Source organism: Vitis riparia, chromosome 7, assembly GCF_004353265.1.
Source record: "Vitis riparia cultivar Riparia Gloire de Montpellier isolate 1030 chromosome 7, EGFV_Vit.rip_1.0, whole genome shotgun sequence".
In the NCBI taxonomy this organism is placed as follows: Eukaryota; Viridiplantae; Streptophyta; class Magnoliopsida; order Vitales; family Vitaceae; genus Vitis; species Vitis riparia.
In genome coordinates, this window is record NC_048437.1 from 11,356,148 (window position 1) to 11,376,950 (window position 20,803).

The 20,803-nt window shown below is 36.1% G+C and overlaps 1 protein-coding gene across 2 annotated transcripts in view; it reads left to right on the forward strand.

Annotated features, from left to right (window-relative positions):
* The window catches only part of LOC117918342 (AUGMIN subunit 3-like), a 42,100-nt gene that overhangs the window by 13,405 nt on the left and 7,892 nt on the right, over positions 1-20,803 (forward strand). Inside the window, exons 3-10 of one of the 2 annotated variants that reach the window (XM_034834913.1) lie at positions 3,081-3,184; positions 8,124-8,319; positions 11,606-11,672; positions 12,314-12,417; positions 13,913-13,997; positions 14,660-14,717; positions 17,836-17,967; positions 19,467-19,536. In XM_034834913.1, coding sequence (XP_034690804.1) covers positions 3,081-3,184; positions 8,124-8,319; positions 11,606-11,672; positions 12,314-12,417; positions 13,913-13,997; positions 14,660-14,717; positions 17,836-17,967; positions 19,467-19,536 — 816 coding nt within the window. The remainder of the gene's footprint in view (positions 1-3,080; positions 3,185-8,123; positions 8,320-11,605; positions 11,673-12,313; positions 12,418-13,912; positions 13,998-14,659; positions 14,718-17,835; positions 17,968-19,466; positions 19,537-20,803) is intronic. The other variant, XM_034834914.1, reaches the window with a different exon arrangement.

A 20,803-nucleotide genomic window follows, 5' to 3' on the forward strand; every position in this document is an offset into this window, starting at 1 on the left:
GCCCATCTCCCTTCAGGTTCGAAAATATGTGGTTAAAAGCTGAGGGTTTTCTAGACCTTATCCGGAATTGGTGGAGGGAAATTGAGGTCAGAGGCACTGCTAGCTATAGATTGGCAGCAAAGATGAAGGAGCTCAAGCAGAAACTGAAAGCTTGGAATAGAGAGGTTTTTGGAAATCTGGAAGTTAACAAAAGTGCAGCCCTGCAGCAAGTGGATTATTGGGACCGTGTGGAAAGCGAAAGAAGTTTGTCTTTGGAAGAGACAGAATTGAAAAAGGAAGCAAAGGAAAGCTATAAAAAATGGGTCCTTTTGGAAGAAAGTCATTGGAGACAACTCTCAAGGGAGGTTTGGCTTAAGGAAGGGGATAAAAATACGGGATTTTTTCATCGGATGACGAATGCTCACCGTAACAACAACTCTTTGGACAGAATTAAAATTGATGGGGTTTGGTTGGAAGAGGATCAGGAGGTAAGGGAGGGGATTGCAAATGCTTATCAACAGAGGCTCTCAGAAGATTTAGGGTGGAAGGCGGATATTGAGAGGATCCACTTAGATCAAATTAGCCAGCAAGAAGCAGAGGGCCTTGAGATCCCGTTCTCTGAAAATGAGATTCACTCAACCTTAATGGAGATGAGTGGGGATAAAGCCCCTGGGCCAGATGGCTTTACTATGGCGTTTTGGCAGAGTTGTTGGGATTTTGTGAAAGGGGAGATCTTGGAGATGTTTAAGGAGTTTCATGAGCAAAGCTCCTTTCTCAAAAGCCTCAATCACACTTTCCTGGTTCTGATACCTAAGAAAGGGGGAGCGGCTGATTTGGGAGATTTTAGACCCATTAGTCTCCTGGGGGGGCTATACAAATTGTTGGCTAAAGTGTTAGCTAATAGACTCAAGAGAGTGTTAAACAAAGTGGTAGCCCCAACTCAGAATGCATTTGTGATGGGTAGGCAAATCCTTGATGCTTCTTTAATTGCGAATGAGGTGATAGACTCATGGCAGAAAAGAAAAGAGAAAGGGCTCATTTGTAAGTTGGATATTGAGAAAGCGTATGACAGCATCAATTGGCAGTTCTTGCTGAAGACTCTTCACAAAATGGGATTTGGCTCAAAGTGGGTGGGGTGGATGTGGAGCTGTATATCTTCAGCCAAGTTTTCAGTTCTAGTTAATGGGGTTCCAGCTGGATTCTTCCCGAGTTCTAAAGGGCTTCGTCAAGGGGATCCATTATCCCCTTACCTATTCGTTTTGGGAATGGAAGTGCTAGATGCCTTAATTAGGAGGGCGGTCACGGGGGGCTACCTTTCAGGGTGCACTATTCAGGGGGATAGGAGACACAATCTAAAAATTTCCCATCTATTCTTTGCTGATGATACAATCGTGTTCTGTGAGGCTAACAAAGAGCACTTCACATATTTGAGCTGGATTCTTTTGTGGTTTGAAGCAGCTTCAGGCTTAAGGATTAACTTGGACAAAAGTGAAATTATCCCAGTTGGTGTGGTGGAGGAGATTGAGGAGATGGCAGTGGAATTAGGATGTAGGGTGGGCTCTCTACCCTCTCAGTACTTGGGCTTGCCATTAGGGGCTCCTAATAAAGCCACCTCAGTTTGGGATGGGGTGGAAGAGAAAGTGAGAAGAAGACTAGCGCGATGGAAACGGCAATATATATCAAAAGGGGGGAGAATCACTCTCATAAGAAGCGTTTTGGCTAGCATGCCAATTTATCACATGTCTTTGTTTCGAATGCCTAAGTCAGTGGCTAGGAGATTAGATAAAGTTCAAAGAGATTTCCTTTGGGGAGGGGAAGTATGGAAAGGAAAGCTCATCTAATCAAGTGGGAGGCGATTTGTGAGGATAAGAGCAAAGGAGGACTAGGCTTAAGGAAGCTAGTGCTCTTGAACAAAGCTTTGCTTGGTAAATGGATTTGGAGATTTGCTTATGATAAAGATGATCTTTGGAAGCAAGTGATAACAGCGAAATATGGGCAAGAGGGTCATGGTTGGAGAGCAAAGAGGGCTTATGGGGCTTTTGGCGTGGGGGTGTGGAAGGAAATATGGAAGGAAACCGATGGGTGTTGGGATAACATGGAGTTCATAGTTGGCAAGGGAAGCAAAATCAATTTTTGGACTGATGTGTGGTGTAAGGGTACAAGGCTGTCCCAAAATTTCCCCCATTTATTTGCTATGGCTGCTTATAGGAATGCGACGGTGGAGGAGATGTGGGATCAGAATTTTGGTCAAGGGGGGTGGAATCTAAGATTTTTGAGGGACTTTAATGATTGGGAGATGGATATGATAGAGAACTTGTTGCATGTTCTGAGGGATTACAAGCCTTCTATGGAGGAAGATGCAGTCTGTTGGAAGGGAGGAAGGAATGGCAAATTTAGGGTCAAAGAAGCCTATAGATTGGTGGCAAGACCCAATGATTTTGTCTTTCCTTATAGATGCATTTGGGTGGATTCAGTTCCAACCAAGGTCTCATTCTATGCTTGGGAGGCTACTTGGGGGAGGGTGCTCACTCTTGATAGACTTCAGAAAAGAGGATGGCAGCTTCCCAATCGTTGCTTTCTATGTGGTTGTGAAGAAGAAACTGTAAATCACATTCTTATTCATTGTATAGTGGTCAGAGTTCTGTGGCATATTGTTCTTGGGTTATCAGGTGTGCAGTGGGTCTTTCCAGAAACTGTAAAGGAGGTCTTAACTAGCTGGAGGGGCCCTTTTGTGGGAAAGAAAAGGAAGAAGATATGGAAATCCATTCCGTTGTGTATTTTTTGGACGGTCTGGAAGGAAAGAAATAGGCTAGCTTTTAGGGGGGGAATGTTAGATATACAAAAGCTTAAGAATTCTTTTGTTTGTAGTCTGTGGAGTTGGGCTAGATTGTATATTGGTGAGGAGCGTATGTCCCTTATAGGGTTTTTGGAATGGTTGGCGTCCAACTAAGGGGTGGTGAGCCTTGTTGTTTTTTTTGGTTTTGAGAGGGGTTGTTGCTTTGTATACCCCTTGTATACTTGTAACTTTCCGCCTCTTTATTAATATATCTTGCTTTACTTATCAAAAAAAAAAAAATTGATTGAATGACATGTCTTCACAGGGGGAGGACTTGGATTTTGCTTATGATAGCATTTCAGCCTTTTCAACCAGAAGAGACAACCAAGAAGCAGTTTTTGGGGCTGAAGAAGGGTTAAAAGATATAAGGTAACCTCTAATTAGAAAAACGGAGATATATATGTAGAGAATGATATCTAGTAATTGATTTTACGTTACATATATGTTCTTTATTCTTTGGTTTTTAGTCTTTTTTGTTCTGTTATTATATTTTTGCTATCTACAACTGATTGAAGAATTTATATGATGTCATGCTTGTTGACATTGAAGATGTTTTGCCATAGAAATTCTTTGTGAGATACGTTTGGAAAATCTTAGTACATTTATATTGCCAATTTGCCATAAAATGCATAATGGAGTTACAAAAGCTTTGGGGCTTTTTTTTCCCTTTTTCTTTACAGCTATAAACACATTCACATAAGGGAGAGGCAACGCAAACACCCCCCTATGTGGACCTATTTGATTGTATTTAAACAAGAGGATGATTGATACAAGAAGGATGTGTTCAATAGTGTGAAGAAAATTGACAAGAGTTTAAATATGATTAAAATTATCTATTTACCTTCTTCCACTATCAATTAATTATTTGGAGGATTCATTCGTTTTGTTGATCCTCATATAGGCTAATAAACATAATGTTTTATACAATCTCTTCTCATCATGAAGATGTTATCTAGTGTTAAGGTCCTTGCGCCCCCCCATGCACTTGATTTTGGTACAAGGCCTAATACCTCCTTCACCTGTATATCCTTGCTATTCAATTGGATCAAAAATTTTATGATAGGGTGTTAGTTAATGTTACTTCTTTAATATATTTATGGATTCCCATTTAATTAATTAGTTTACCTAAACTACCAAAGCCACTTGAATGAATACCCATGGAGTTCTCTAATGTCTTTTTGTTGCCTTGTGAACTTGTATGGTGTGATATACACTTGGACTCTAAGGCTTGCCCGCACAATCATGCTAGCTCCTTGGTGATTGCCTAAAAAATTTCCCTCATCCTCAAGGTCTACTGTTAGATTCTTCTAAATTTGCTCCTACAAAGTAAGAGCTTTTCCAATCAAAGAATATCACTTGGGAATATTTCCTCATACATATTCTATGATGGCTTTAGGAGTTGGAGTAAGAGAATGCCTTTATTAGATATTGGTGGAAGGGCGATATTTTTCTTGAGGAAAGATGCATGAAAATCTGGGTGGATGAGAGACCTTTGTGGCACATCAACCTTGTATATAAATGGTATTAATCTTTGAATTAATATGAATGATCTGAAAAATGTGATGGATAATTGTTGTGATAAGTGGAACCAAACATCTACCTCAAACTCTTTATCCTCTTGATGTTGATCAAACTCCCTTTTCATGTGTTATTAATACTCGCTTTATTGTTCATACAATGAGTGAAACGCTCAGTCCCTTCCCTTTTGATATCTATCACACCCGTTTTTTGGGTTTGGTACTTGTGAGGCATTATAGACATTTCTTCATTATGTGATTGATCACCTCCATTCGATTTTGGGTTTTTTATGAGTATAGAAAATTAAAATCAACAGTAAGGAGCTTATGGAGTACTTGAATTGGGCATTCACATGGTTTGAGTAGTTGCAAGGTTAAAAATTGATGTGGAAAAAAGCATGTTGATCATCAAGAGTTTGGGATGTAGCAGTTGGGTGTATTGCTAATGTGGAGGACCTAGTTAGGGTATTGGCTTGTAGAATAGGTACCCTTGTCGCCAGTTATTTGGGCCTTCCTCGAGGAGTTCCTTTGAGATCATGAGTTTGGATAGGATGGAGGAAGGATGTCAGAAACAACTTGCTATATGGAAGAGATAGGACCTAGCAAAAAGAGGAAGACTAACTCTGATAAAAAAATACTCTATTTAGCTTATGAATATACTTTATGTCATTATTTTTCATATCGAGAAAGGCAAGTTTAAGGCTGGAAAAGATTTAAAAGATTTTCCCTCAAGGGGGACGGGCACTTTAGAAAAAGTTGGATTTGGTGAATTAGTCCAAAGTGTGCATGTATAAGATGTGTTAGGGCTTGGGTATTAGAATTTAAAAGTTGGCCCATTTTTAACAAGGCTCTTCTCAGCAAATGGTTTTAGAGATTCACTATTTAGAGTGAATCCCTTTGGAAGTGAGTGATTATAGAGAAGTATGAGGAAAAAGAGGAGAGATGGTGCCTTGGAGGAGTGAGCAAAGGGTATGGGGTGAGCGTGTTGAAGATAATCATAAGTGGGTGAGAGGCCTTTGATACTAAAACCATTTTAGGGTTAAAAACAGATAGAGGGTGAAAATTTGGAAGGATAGATGTTGTGGTGACTTATCCTTGGGAGAGACTTTTCTTGCGTTGTTCTTAATAACCGCTGCCAAAGGCGTATGGGTGGAGGTGCAAGAGTAGGTAAGGGATCGGGGTTGCTGGAACTTCAAGTTCATAAGGTAGATTCATGACAAGGAGCTAGACAAAGTGGAGACCTTTTTTAGGACATTGCAAGTGCAGTTGATTTGTAGGGATGTAAAGAATAAAAGAGTTTGGTTGAACTTGAAGTGTGATAAATTGTGAATTAAATTTTTTATTTCTCTTTCTCTAATGGAAGAATGTAGGCTAGAGTCCTTGGGTTCCTATGATGGTCAATTTTGTTGCTTGGGAAGCTACATGGGGAGAGGTATTGACGTTCGATCAACTTAAAATGGGGGGTTGGAAGATGTTGAATGGATGCTATTTGCGCAATGGAGAAGAAGAAATAGTTGATCCTGTCCTTCTACATTGCTCGAGAATAGTTATGTTGTGGTGACTAGTTTCTACTCTATTTGGAATAGAGTGGGTGATGCACTCCTTTGTAAGAGATGTCCTTTTGAGTTGATGTGGATCCTTTGTTGGAAAGAAGAGGAAGAAAGCTTTTGTATTGGTTTGCATTTATAGTGGAGGAGTTTAAGTCATATTATGATAAGATCTTGTATTTTGAGGGTAGGATCTCTCATCTTTCTTGATCTATTTATCATTATTTAATATATCTTTGTTTTGATTAAAAAAAAAAAGAAGCGGAAGAAAGCTTGGAGAGCAACACTTTTGTACTTATTTTGAACCATATGGAAGGAGAGAAGTAGGAGATCATTTGATAATACTGAAAAAAGTAGGTAAAGTAATCAAACAATCATTTATGTATCATTTTTTTAGAGTAGGTTAGAATGTATATAGGAGATTTTTTTTTTTTTTTTTGTCATAGAACTTATGAATTGGTTAAGCTTTAAGTAAGGCTAGGTTTTTTGTGTATCCCTTTACTGTGTTTGGCCTTTTGGTACCTTGTATAGACTGTGTATGCTTTGGTGCATCCTTTTGTTAGACATTGTTAATATATTTGATCTTTGCTTATTAAAAAAATAAAATAAAATCAATTGAAACAATGCTTGCAACAAGCATTTTCAAATGTGGATTACAATCATAAACAATTGATTGCAGCTTGCCATGGATTCATGGAAATATAAAAACTTGATAAGAACACTTTGTGGTACACTTTTAGTCATATATGTTTTAAGAATTTGGATAATGTGTGCTTACTTGATAGCTTATTTGCCCCAACATAGAGGTTGTCTTTCTTCTAGTTGCCAGAAACCCACTAATGCAATCCATGCATATTTCAGACAAAACTTGTGTGGATATTGGCAATGGTTCTAGCAACTTAATGGGAGATATATTCTCTGACTTGTGGTGCTGATATCTGTGGCATTGCTTAATGAACTCCTTGATTGTCACAGTACTCTTGAGTTTATCTTTTTTTGTGACACCTGAAAGAAAGGCTTCCTCCTTATTTCAGTGATTCTGATTTTGATGTGAAGGTGTAACCTTCAGTGTTGCTATGTGAACATTGTTAGTGATAAAGTATGTTGCCTATTTCTGCCTGTGTTACTCCAGTCATACTAGTAATTGATGGGAAATATGATTAGCTGACATGACAAGTGAAGTCAGGTCAGGTGGATTTAACTGCATTGTTGAAGAAAGGCCTTGAATTTCAGACTGCAGATCTTTGGTGACTAGGTTATAGCAACACACTAATCTATGTCTCGTATTACATTTGGGTAATAATAAGGATATTTTAATCAGTGCCACACAATTGAGATCAACTCAAACCTAAAAGGCTAAACCACATAACGATAGATGGAAACTAAAGAGACTTTTTTTTTTTTTATAATAAAAACATAATTCAATATTCAAAAAGTTGCCTCTTTGGTTCACATTAGGATGCATGATTAGGTACTCCCTTCGAATTTCAGAGGTTGTTTGGCAATGGCAATGAGAATTGTTTACTGTTTCTGGAAACAGAGAAAATGGAAATAACACTAAAAACATGAGCAGTGACGTGCCTTCACACACACACACATATATATGTATGTATGCATGTATACCATTCTTGAAATATTCCTTGAGTTTATTCTGAGAGCTTTAAACTAATGTTACCATGTTTTCAAAGATGTAAACACTATAACAGTTGAAATGGCCAAATGTTAATTGTTCTCATTTTTGAAGATGACAATATTTTTGAAAGAACCATTTTCTGGTGTGTTGGATGCTGAATTTTTATTTTTGTTTTTTGGTTTTGTTTTTGTTTTTTGTTTTTTAAACTCTGATTGGGTGGTCATTTGTGAGACTCCTGTATGCTAGAGTTCCCCCTGTTTTGGCAAATTGAACATATTTTTATTGGCTATAAAAATTTATTACCAGTTTTATCTAGCTTTGGTCAAGTTTCTACTTTGTTTTATGGATATATCAACATTTTATGATGCTTGTTATGGGTAGAATATTTTGGAACTGCTCAAACATGCTAGTCCCAATTTATATATATATATATATATGCGCGCGCCCGTGTGTATGTATTAGTCCCATAAATTTGATATGGAATGCATTAAAAAGATAATGTTCAATAAAATTTTCCTAGTATATGTTTGTAGTTGTACTATTTTAGCAAGTGATGATTTCTGTGTTACCATATTCTGGTTCCCATACTGATATATTCCTTTCATCTTAAGGGATGCAACTCAAGCTTATAAAGCTGAAGCTTTGGAGTTGCAGCGACAGCTTAGGCATCTGCAGTCTCAATTTGATATGCTCACTGGTCAGGCTTCAGCTTTGATCCAGGGAAGGAGAGCACGAGTTGCTGCAACATCTACTGTCAATGGACAACTTACTATGATAGATGATAGCCTTTCAGCAAGGAATTTACAGGTACACAGTATACATTGAGGGTAGATATTTGATTGATCCTGACATTATAGTAATTGATTCTTGTGGCGTGTGGACATTGCCATAGATGGTAATGGGATGTGATGTAATCCCTTCCCTCATCCGTGCTGTAGGATCTTGGGATCTTCACTTAGGAGCCTGTCAGAATACATTTTTGAGAGGTTCTTGTGGAGTATTAGATGACATAGGGAGCCAATTCAATAATGAAAGAGTAGTACCAGTATTTAATAGAAACACATTGTATCATATTTTTGGGTTGATTTTCTGGGGTCTGGGTTGGGATTGATTTTGTGTGTGGCTATAGGGTGCCGCCTCTGCCAGTTCTGCTAGGGCTGTCAGTACAGGCTTGGATGTTTTCTTGGTTTAGACTGGTTATTGTTCTCTGTTTAGTAATTTAATTTTTCCTAAGTACATAGCTATCCCAGCGTAGAAAAACCACAGAGTGGATAACTGCAACTTGTAGTATCCGGATTATCATCCTCTGGGATCGACTAAAGAGTTGCTAGTGGTGTATGTTCGAGAATGAGTTTTTGAACTAAAACCTAATTACAACGACTTGAATTTTATAGATTCAATTTTAAAAGCAATGTAAGAAAATTAACTGGGGAAAAGTCATATATCTAAAGGTCTAGAATATTGACAATCCAATTTTGGAATTAAAATTAGAGAGAACATGGGTTCCTTTTAGTGATCTTAGGGTTTGAGGACTAAGGTCATCCATGATCAAATTGAGTTCTATAACACATTTTTGCATTCGAAACCTAATAATTCCTTCTAACTCCGGTCCCCAAATACCATCAAGATAATGATTCAAATTAGGGTTTTGAGTTGAATCATTAAGGTTTCACTTATCTTGTGGATTTTGCTTTAGTGTAGATAATGATAAGTTAAATAGAATTAACTAGTGATTAATGGTTTCCAAGCATCACTAGTGCCCAAATAAATGGCTACCATATCCTCCCCCAAACTACATAGAAAGTATCTTTCTTATTGGATCTAACATAAAACCCAGCTAGATCTTTTTAGTTTTGCCAATTCCATTGTTCCTCATGTTGTTGCTACACTTTTATGCTTCAATTCCAGATTTTTTACCTTAGCTTCTCATGGTTTGGTTGTCTCACACACACGTTCCATAAGAAATTTTTTGGCAAATATATTGATAATAAATAAAAAGTAAACCAAGAATGAAAACAAACCACACACTTATCTTCTTCCTCTCTTTGTTTTGCTATCTTCCATCATATCTTCTATAAATATAAAACTCTACAAATAATGCAAAACCCTATGAATAACATGTGACACCTCCTAATTAGCCACTTATTATAAAAAGAACATGATAAAAAAAATTTGAAAATACGAAAAATTGTTCGAGTTCTAAATCTCTCAGGTTAATTTGAAACTGATGATTGCTGATTTGAAAAAAATGGAAAGGTTGATTTCGAATTAGAATGTTGAATTTGAAATCCTGAATTGCTGAATTTGAAATGCCACTTGTGACTTGAAAATTTTCAAATTCACCTACTGGTTTTCCCCATTTTTCTTCCTCCGATTCAAAATGTTGTTTTCCAATTTGAAAATTTCGAATTGGACCACTGGTTTGCCTCTTCAACTTCCTTCTTCCCTTTTTGCTTAGATTTTGACTCCAAAACTTGTCTTTCAAAGGTTGATTGTCATCTTTTCCCTTTCCTTAGTCTTCTTTTGCCGTTCCTCTTGATTGTAGCTTGGATTCCATGCCTTTGGTTCTTTTCTTCTTTCACAAGCCTCACATCTCCCCTTTGAGTATGTTTGAGCCCTCCTTCAATCCTGGCTGTTGAGTGTGCTTGGATTACATCCTTTCGCTTCTATTCCTGCCTTTGACTCAAGATAGTACATTAGTTTCACAAAATAGGATAGTGACATAAATTTAAGCTAATGCTAGTGATTTTGCCTCTTTTCACGCCTAAAACATATTATTTATCCCTTTTAAGAGCACATATTTGGTCACCAATCAGCTGTCAATCCAGGCTTGGATGTTTTGTGCTTGTTGAGAAACTAACAAATGTTAGGAATTTTTTCCAGTAAAATTTTGTCCCTGTCCCCATTCTTTTAACCTCCCTGGTCTTTTGGCTGAGACTATTATAACCTTCCTAGTCTCTTGGATGAGACTAAGAGGGCTTTTGGTAAGATTGAGGACTTATGATTTAATGGCTTAAGTTGACTTTAAGTTAAATTATGCTTAAGTCATTAAGTCACATTAAGCCATTAAGTTCATTTATCAAAGTTATTTTTAACTTTAAATTATAATATTAAGTTATTTTACCAAACATACTTAATATGCTTAATAACTTAAATTAAGTCATTAAGTCATATTAAGTTATTAAGTTGATTTGATCAAATACCCTTCAAGTTGTGGATTTAGGACCATCAAGAAGGAGAAAAATTTTGTGTAAAATTGACCTTGTGAAAACATTGATGATTTGACTAAGGTACTACTTTTTTTTTGTTGCCACTGTCCTTGCATGGATTTCCTGTTTGCTGTGGCACAGACACCTCAAATTATAGAAACTTTTATCAACATATTGGTGACTAGACAATTGAATAAGATTGAGTGGTTTCTAGCTTCATGGAAACAGAGGAATTAGAGAGCTTCTTATTGTGTGAAATTTAATTTTAGGGCAGTTAGGACATGATTATTAGATCTTCATATGTTTGGTATTTTTGAATTTAGTAATTTTTTGATATCTCTATCTTTGTTTTGCTCTGATGGAAATTATTTTATTTTTATTTTTTCTATTTATTGGTTTTTATTTTTTAAAGTTGTATTTTTATATGTATCTAGCATTTTCTTTTTCTGACTTTTGTGGTTTATGTGCACTTTATATAAATTTTTTAATACACGTTCCTGTATCAATAAACATAGTCACTTATTTTAAAACAAACCATGAGTTGCTAATATTTGATTCTCCATCTGGCCAGACTGTAGTTATGGCCTGTTCGAGCGTTGGGATGTAAGGTTCATGCATTATTTTGACTTTGTGTATGTTTTTTCGTGTCATGGGATAGTAAATCTATTATTCAATAAAATCAGCCTTGCATTGTGTGGCGAGAGTGGACTATCTAGGTTTCATTAATTTTGATCTGTGCATTTCTTTTCAATTTTTTTTTTTTTTGATAACCGAGGAACCTTCCATGGCCAAGGCCTGAATTTTTTCTTTTCAGAGAATACTTAAAGCAATTTGTTTGTTGTTGACCTTTCAGAAGCACTTTTGACATGTTTCTTGTGATTTAGATGAATGCAGTTCTTGGAAGAATTGCTTCTACAGCACAAGAGTTGGCTCATTATCATTCAGGGGATGGTATTGTATTCCTGTCTTTTCTGTGCCTTTTTGTGTATCTTTCTTTCCCAACTTGTCTAGTTTAATTGGTTGCTACGTTTTGAAATGACTAAATCTTGTGAAGCGGGTATAAATTTTTTAGTGTACTTTCCTTAATTCTCAAGTAGAGAAACAAAATTTGATCCAGTTTCTCCATCCTTTCAGAGCTAATGGGGTTTGACACGTTTCTAAAACAGGAGGAACTAGCTTAACCTCAGACCTTCCTGTTGCTTTAGGCTGCTGGAGCCTATCAACGTGCAACTGGAACTATTGTTATTTTTAATTTAAATGATTTTAGTTTCTTCATTAGTTTCATTGAATTGGATTGCATTTGGTGGGTTTTGATCCCATAAATTGGGTGACATGGAGGTTTTCTACTTGATTATAAGCCAGCCAGTTTGAGTTACAGGAAACTTTACACCTCCATCAACTTGCCAGCTGTCCTGTATATATCTTTGTTTCAAACATTATGATAACTTATGGTTGACCTTGTGTTTGGTGGTTATGAGATTGATTCATGTCCAGCAGAAAAAATGAATGTCAAACACAAATTTTCAACTAATTTTCCACTAGTTTATTATCATCACTCTCTAATGAGTTTTTGGCATTTATCATATGTGCAGAGGATGCCATCTACTTGGCGTACTCTGAGTTCCATTCATACTTGCTTGGGGATTCAGCTTGTATAAAGGAGCTAAACCAGTGGTTTGTTAAGCAATTGGACACGGTATGTTGATACAAACTCATTTTTGTTATATTTTTATTTTTATTTTTGGTTTGGTAACTGCTAATTTTGTCATATCTTGTGATGTTGCATAATTGTAAGGTTTAGGCCTCCAATATGAGCATCCAGAAAAAAAGTATAACATTGCTTAATAAACTCACCAAACAGGAATTGCCAAAAACTCATCTTCTGCAACATGTTTTAGCTCATGTCAAATTGCAAATTATTAGGATCATGGATGCTTGGTAAGGATGCATGTATTCTTGTCTATGTTATGGACTGAAAAATGGAAGGAAACATGTGAGAAAAGGGATGATTCTATTGGAGTTCCCTTCCAGTTTGGTTCATGTGATAGTGTTTTTCTAGTAGTTTCAGTCCCTCTCACTTTGCTCAATGTGGTGGGTCTGTGTACCAGACAAGCACTGATTTCAAAAGCTAGAACTCTTCTGCGGTTTTCTGTCTCTTGAAATGATAAGAAAGGCGGATCCTTTGGTACAATGTGATTGGTGATCAGGACTAAACATTAGTGGTGCTTGCTTGATTATTAATGGTTGGATGACATGAAAAAGAACACTAAAAGCAGTCCTTTAATATTGTAAAAAGAATCTGATGGTATGCAGGTGTTGGGAAAAAAAAATCAGAAGGGTTATAAGAGATGAAGTTATTGGAGGGTGATATAAAGTTATCTTTTATTGAGAACAAGGAAAATAATTCCCTAAAAGTCTTTATCTGTAGAGAATTATTCACCTAGGGAAGTTTTCACAATTTCAGTCAATAGAGCTGAAAACATTTCATGTCTTTTCATTTTCATGGTACAACAATACTTGTAGGTAGAAATTTGATGCTTGATGCAGATTAAAATTCTGTAGATTAATTTTTTGTCTCTTGGAAGTTCTACCATGTATCTTGATTCTTGATGGCAGTTTTATGCATGGAGTGAACCATCAAAATTACTGCTCCCAATATTGGAACTTCTGATTTGCTGTGCTGTTAACTATTTTTCTTTCCTTTGACAAGAAATGGAAATTTTATTAAATGAACAGGAGCAACCACACTAAAGGATGAAAGATATTATAGAACAGAAAGAGAAACTAACAACAATAGAAAAATGCAAGGCAGCACCCAACACAGACCCTGGGGATACTCTAAGAGGAGGGAAGTCATTTACAACATTAGTCTAAAGAAATAGCTCCCCTCTGGGCCAGACCATCATCTTTCCTACTTTTCAGTTTCATGGACTTCTAGTTGATTCTCACTGCCTTTCATCTGATCACTTATTTTTTACAAATAATCTATTGACTTGTTTTTGTGTAGCATAAGGGCTTGTAAACATAATATATAGGGCCTAAGTAACCAAAAAAGAAAAGAAGTGCAAATACTTTATCTTGCTAACAGATGCTGTTGTGTATCATTTCCAAATCCCTGGATATATTTTGGATATTTCTTCATCTCATGGAATTTGTGTCTTATTAATTATGATGGTATATCATGTAATCAGGGTCCTTTTAGATTAGTTGCTGAAGAGGGCAAAGCCAAATGTTCGTGGGTGAGTCTTGATGATATCTCAAATATCTTAGTACGAGGTATTCTTCTCTCCTATGTATTTGTTTAGGTTATCACCCCCTTTTGGAAAGTATTTTCCACTAAGCACTTTTTGACCATCTTTTTGTAACATGCATGATTAGTTTAAATCTATAAATATTTAATTTCACCCGATATCCATGTATCTATTTAGCTTTTAATATATAATTGTCTTTAATGGAACTTATTCTTTGTGCATTCATATAATGCAACTCTTTCGTTTTCTTATGGGAAATACTAAATTGAGAAATTTAGTGATAATCAAGAGGAAATACAAGAAGAGCATTAAACTTTTCATTTTCCTAATTACTTTTTGAGCCATTGCTTCTATGTAAAAGTAGAGCAAAAAATTGTTAGTCTTATGCTTTGACTGTTATAAACTAGACTGCTTGTTCATAACATTGTATATACAAACGTATATGGTATGTACATAATTTTGTTGGTATGACGTACATTGTGTTACTTAGCTATACGGCATGTAGTGCACTAAATAGTAGCAAGGGTTTGGCTTAATTTGAATTGTTTTTGCTATTCTGCAGATTTAGAAAAGACCTATCTTCAATGTGTAATTTATCTTATCGATATAATCAATATACACATTTTATAGTTGCATAGATATATAATATGGATAGTTTCTTACCTTATGTTCTTTTTTCCAATGCAGCAGATTTAGAGAAATCCCATCATCAACGTGTATCTGAATTGCAGCGGCTTCGCTCTATGTATGCATTCTTCTGCTTTTAGTGTTCTAAAAGTACCTGGTTCCTTTATGAAAAGACACTCTATTGATTGATTGGTTGGTATAACTGGTAATGGATATTGGTGAGGTTAATTTTGTTGAATGATTTTTTTCAGGTTTTAGACTGGGCATAGAAATTTTAGGTGCATTACTATATTCTTATATTTAGGAACTAAGGTAAGGTTGGTACTAGAATAGATATTATGATTTGCTTCTATCGGAAAGCTACTTTTATAGTTGCCTGTAAAAAAAGGAAGATATCTTCAGACAAGCTGGATCAAAATTTTAGAAGGCAATAGTTGGCAGGATTTTCTTATGTTACAAAACTATGATTGTGGATCATTGCTATCGTATAATGCTTCTTTAACTTCTTCTCTTTCTCTCTCTCTCATGTTGTCCCTCTCTTTTAATTGGGTATGTATGGATAATTGAGAAGATTCAAAGGGACTTTTTGTGAGGTGGGGTTTCTTTAAAGAAAAAATCGCACTTGGTGAGTTGGGACATTGCTTGCTGGAAGAAGTGTAATGGAAGCCTTGGTATTAGGAAGTTATCAACCTTCACTGAGGCACTGCTAGGCAAACAGATTTGGAGGTTTGCCTCATAAAATGATTCCATTTGGAAGCAGGTTATTTTTGAGAAGTATGGGAAGGAGCGGTTTTGGTGTTCCCGTGATAATAGGGGTTGTTTTGGCATGGGATTGTAGAAGGCTATTTAGAGATGTTGGGGAAATTTTGATAGTAGGTTATCATTCAGAGTGGGCAATGGCAGGATGATGAAATTTGGAAAGATAAAGGGTATATTGATTCTTCTCTAATAGAGTTGTTCCCGTCTTTGTATTCAATAGCTTTGACAAAGCATGCTTGGGTTTTAGATGTCCAGGATCATCAGGGTGAGGGAGGACTCTATAACCCTTGCTTTTCAAGGAATCTGAATGATTGGGAGATGGAAAGGGTTGAGGCCTTCTTCTTGAGGTTGTAAGGAAGACTGAGAAGGGATGATGAAGACATAATGGAACAACCGAAATGTATGTGATGGAAGCTGAGAAATTTTTGAATAATTACATTTCTTTTGTTCAAATATCAGTAACATAACTGTTAAAGTTTTTTGGAAGGAAACAAGAAAAATCAGAACTCAAATGTTGGGGAAAAAAGGTAAACAAGTGGTGAAAACTCATGTGAAGTGGAAAGGTTCCAAGCTTCAAAGTCCTTGCAGCAATAAGAGGAAAAAAAAAGTGTTAGCAATCATAAAAGGAAAAAGAAAAAAAGAATGAAGGTTGATAGATCCTTGAGAGAACTGAAAATGAAAATAACTCTTCTCCTGGAAAAAAGAAAAAAAGGAAAAAGAAAGAACAAGCCAAAAAATCCCAACCACAAAGCAGGGCCAAACACAAACATCCCACTAAACTGCCCCAAAACACAATTATAACTGAGACGCTTATGGATGAAGAAAAAATCCCCAGTTTACTCTAGAGAATAAGAGGCTTTGTCTTAGCTGAACCGTCAGCTTCTTGATTAGTTGACCATAGCTTTTCCACAAAGAAGAACCCTAATCCTCCAAATACATTATCAATCTATCTCATCCATTGGTCTTATCTTGAAGGATCTGTCTTACCATATGATGTCTATGGTAAAGCAAACTGTAAGGTTCCAAACATTCATCGCAGTTGCCTTTGGCAAAGCCATCAAACAACACTTAAGTCTTGCCTTAATAATCTGCCAAGAGCAGTAGGATTGGATAATTCCTAAGAACCCTCCCCTGCATTATTAGAACAGATCTCTGATGCCCATTTGTTCTGGATTTTTCAAGAAGCACCAATCAAATTTGATCTTAGTGCATTTAGTGGGCAGAGGTGCCCATTGTGCTTTATTGCAAAATCTTCTCCAGTAAGAAACATAACTTTAGTCCAGCAAGATGATGAAAGGAGTATTAGTAAACTCTCTAGGGCATGTTTGGCTTGTGAGCATCTTGGGCTAGAAATGAGTATTCCATCCTTAAGAAAGGATCCTAGGAATGGGAATAGAATTTGATGATTCTGATTCCAATATCTGGTTTAAGAAATTTCTGTCAAGTTACATTCCCATTCTATGGCTGGTTATTTTTTTTTTTGATAAGCAAGCACAATTCATTAAGAGGAGGCTAAAGAGCCCCAAAGTATACAGGGCGTATACAAGGCAGCAAAGGCCTTACAAGCAAAAAGCCAAAAACAAACCACCCCTTAACTGGAGGCAAGCCATTCCAGGAAACCTAAAAGGGAATGCGGCTCCTCTTCCATATACAATTTAGCCCAACCCCAAATATTACATACAAAAGAATATTTAAACCTCTGAATTGCTAAATCCCCCCCCCCCCCCCCCCTAAAAGCTAATCTATTCCTTTCCTTCCAAACCATCCAAAAAATGAATAACGGAATGGAATTCCAAAACTTTTTCCTTTTTTTCCCCCACAAAAGCACCCCCCAGCTATATAAAACCTCCTTTACAGTATTAGGGAACACCCACTTGACCCCAACTAAACCCAACACTAAGTCCCATAGCACTCTGGCCACTATACAATGAATAAGAATGTGATTCACACTTTCCGCTTCACAAGCACACAAAAAACACCGATTAGGGAGCTGCCATCCTCTCTTTTGGAGCCTATCAAGAGTCAAAATCTTTCCCCAAGTCGCTTCCCACGCAAAAAACATGATTTTAGTTGGGACTCTTTCCATCCAAATTTTGTTTTTCGGAAAGATGACATCCATAGGCCTATCCAACCAGCTATATGCATCCTTCACTCTAAACTGCCCACTTCCCATTCTATGGCTGGTTATTGCAAGAATGATATGAGAGTTAATGCAACTTTTCAACAATACCCTTGATGATTGGGATCTAAAGCTGTCAATTTTTTGTAATGAACTTAGCAACTGTTCTACACATTGGAGAAGTTTAAACCATGTCATTTCATTTCATTATTTGCTTTTTGATAGTGTGATTTGGTTAAAGTGACTTATTGTTCTGTTTATTTCTCGCTTTGACAAGAAATATATCTCTTGCTACTTTGTGGGTTTGGGGTGAATGTTAATGATTGTATGAGTTATAGGTTGTTCAATACTGTGACAGATTTGGAACTAGTGAAAGACAGTGGGTAGAAGCCCAAGTGGAGAACGCTAAGCAGCAAGCCATTCTCATGACACTTAAATCTCAAGTAACATCAGATGAAGCTCATATTCATCTTGACCTTCATTCTCTTAGGTATGAGTTTTCCATACCACTAGTCAAGTTCTGCTTTCTAGAAGCTTTAGCTTCTATTATTGATTCTGCTTCTTCTCCAGTATGTCTTATATGATATATGACTTGAGCTTAAATGATATGCTTGTGAACTTTTCTGAAAAAACTTGTATTCATGAAGTTCAATTAAAGATGAATTCTCTGCTACACTGCCAGATGACAATACAAAGTTTCTTTCTTCTATTGAAATTTGAGTTCTCTCCATAGACATCCCTTGGTAAGGCAGTAGCAGAGGAAGTGACTTCATCAATACTGAAATGGTATCCTAGCCTCACTTTAAAGGAATGCCCATGGGTATCAACAATGTCTGGAAACATATTTGCTCATCTATAATCAAATTTAAAAATCAACCTTATCAATGCCATGTAGAAAGAAAAGCCCTGCTATAATTATTCTCCTTGAAGATCCAATGGTCTTGCTATCATATCCGAATTACCTACTTTTTTGAAATGTTGGGAGACTAAACCAGAACTGTTCGCTTATTCTAGGGAGATTTTCTTAAAATACAAGAACATTATGTGATGAAATTATTGTGGGAGGTGGGCTTTGAGGATAATTTCTCATTTTTTATTATATTTGATATTAAAAAATTGTACAATATGTATAGGCATCAACCACTTTACAAAGATATAAAACTAACAAACTGGTCTATCACACCTATAAATCAGCACCTAACAAAGATTACAAAATTATCTCCTTTTTTAAGTTCCTAGAAATCAGGAATTAGTCAACCCATCCAACTACTCAGAAAAGGAAAAAATAACAAATCCTGACAATTATCCAATAGAAAGTTTAGCATATTGTTTCATCATTCGAGATTGAACATATCTCACTTATTATTTATTTATTTATATTTCATCTTTATAAAATGTATTAAGCAATAAAAAGATTTATAAGAAGGATGCAAAGTTATTCAGAAAGAAAAGATACATGGACACTACAAAGCCAAAGAAAAGGTTCTGAACACTAGAGAACTGGAGAGATAAAATAGCTGCCTAGTCTTTTCTGTTTCCTGATTTTCCTATCTAGTCCTCCAAGACATCAAAGGTTTCACATGATAATTATGTCAAATTGGTGACAACTTAACGGAAATGTATCTCCTTATACATATTTGGGAAATGCTTAACTACATAACCTGTTGAAGCAACCTAGCCTTAGATGATGGAAGTTGTGTGAGCCCAGTAGTGATTTCATAGATCTTAAAACCTGAATGATATACCAATGTTTAACCATATTTTAGCCACACCAAGCTCAAGAAATCAGCACACAACTCGTAAAGTAAAAAACTGGTCCAGTAAGGCCCTAAATCTCACAGGTTCGCCATTGATCCCATCTCCTAAGAATAAAATGGTAATGAGGCAAAATGTATCGATGTTATTGAGGCTCTTACATTTGCAAAATATTTTCTATGTTTTGGCTATTGAATACATATTTTTATGTTGATTGTATTGGCTAATGTTCAGGAGAAAGCATTCTGAATTGGTGGGAGAATTATCAAATCTTTATCACAAAGAGGAGAAATTGTTATCAGAGGTTTGTATGTGTATCAAGTTCTAAATTTTCTCTAAGCTGCCTCCCTATATCTTTGGACCCATTTTGGTGCTGCTCTAGCTTCTAGCAATGTGCATTTTTCACAAGCGCCATGTAGGGAAGAGGTTGTTGTAGATAGATAATAGTATTTGGTTAGTACCTCTCTTATCTTAAGAGACATTATTTTGTCCCCCATCACCCACCCCCGGTCTCTTCTGTACTTCTGAAGAAATCATGGGCATGCATTTTTAAGTGAAACATCACAGCAATCATGTTTACATTTCAAGGAGTCGGATCATCACAACATGTTTTCAACAAAATAAAAAGCATCACAACCTGATCTTATGGATTCAACAAATCAAGTTAGTTCTTGTAATCAAAATCATGTATAATTCATCATGTATCTTGCATTATCATTTGAGTAGTATCTTCATATTGTTGCAAACATGCAAACTATTTTAGTGCAACAGATGGGAGTAATATAATGTGTCATAGCCCTGTAGAGTTTCAAGTCAGCTTGAAAAGCATTTCTATCCAAGCTGCAAAAATATAGACATTCAACATGGTAACTATTTTGCTACCTGTGCTTGGTCTGATGTACTTATCATTTCAATCCAAGCTGCTAAACAAAGGCATTCCACATGGTAGCTATTTTGCTTCCTCTGTTTGGTCTGATGTACTGGTTCATATTACAGTCATCAAAATACAACTCATCGAGCACTAGTTGAGGTTGGTGACATGACCATTTAGTGCTATGTAGGGTCATATTCTTCTAAATCATTGGCAATATAGTCATGAATAACTGCTGTATTTTTCCTTTAGAATATTCATTATATGTAATAATTAAATTAAAACAAAATTTATGGTTATAGTATCACTTTTTATATGGCAAGTATCTTGCCAATCTACTGGTTTTTAGAGAGATTGGATTATACTTCTCAAAAATGGGATCTGTTACCATAAATTGGGATATCTTGAACAATGTTTATGGCATGATTCATACTTACATTTTAGATGTGAGTTTAGGAAGAGTCATAGATCACCAAATAAAGGTCACCATCATCAAGCACAAAAGGTCACACCAAGTAGAGGTGCATTATATACAAACAACATATAGCAAAGAAATATTTTGAGAAATATCTATAGCATATAGAACCCAAATTTTCTAGAATATTAGGTTACAATTTTCAGCTTTGTGAAAGGTTTAGTACTCACTCAATTTTTGAAGGATAAGTTAGTCATAGTAATTAATGAGTTGTGAAGTTTTATT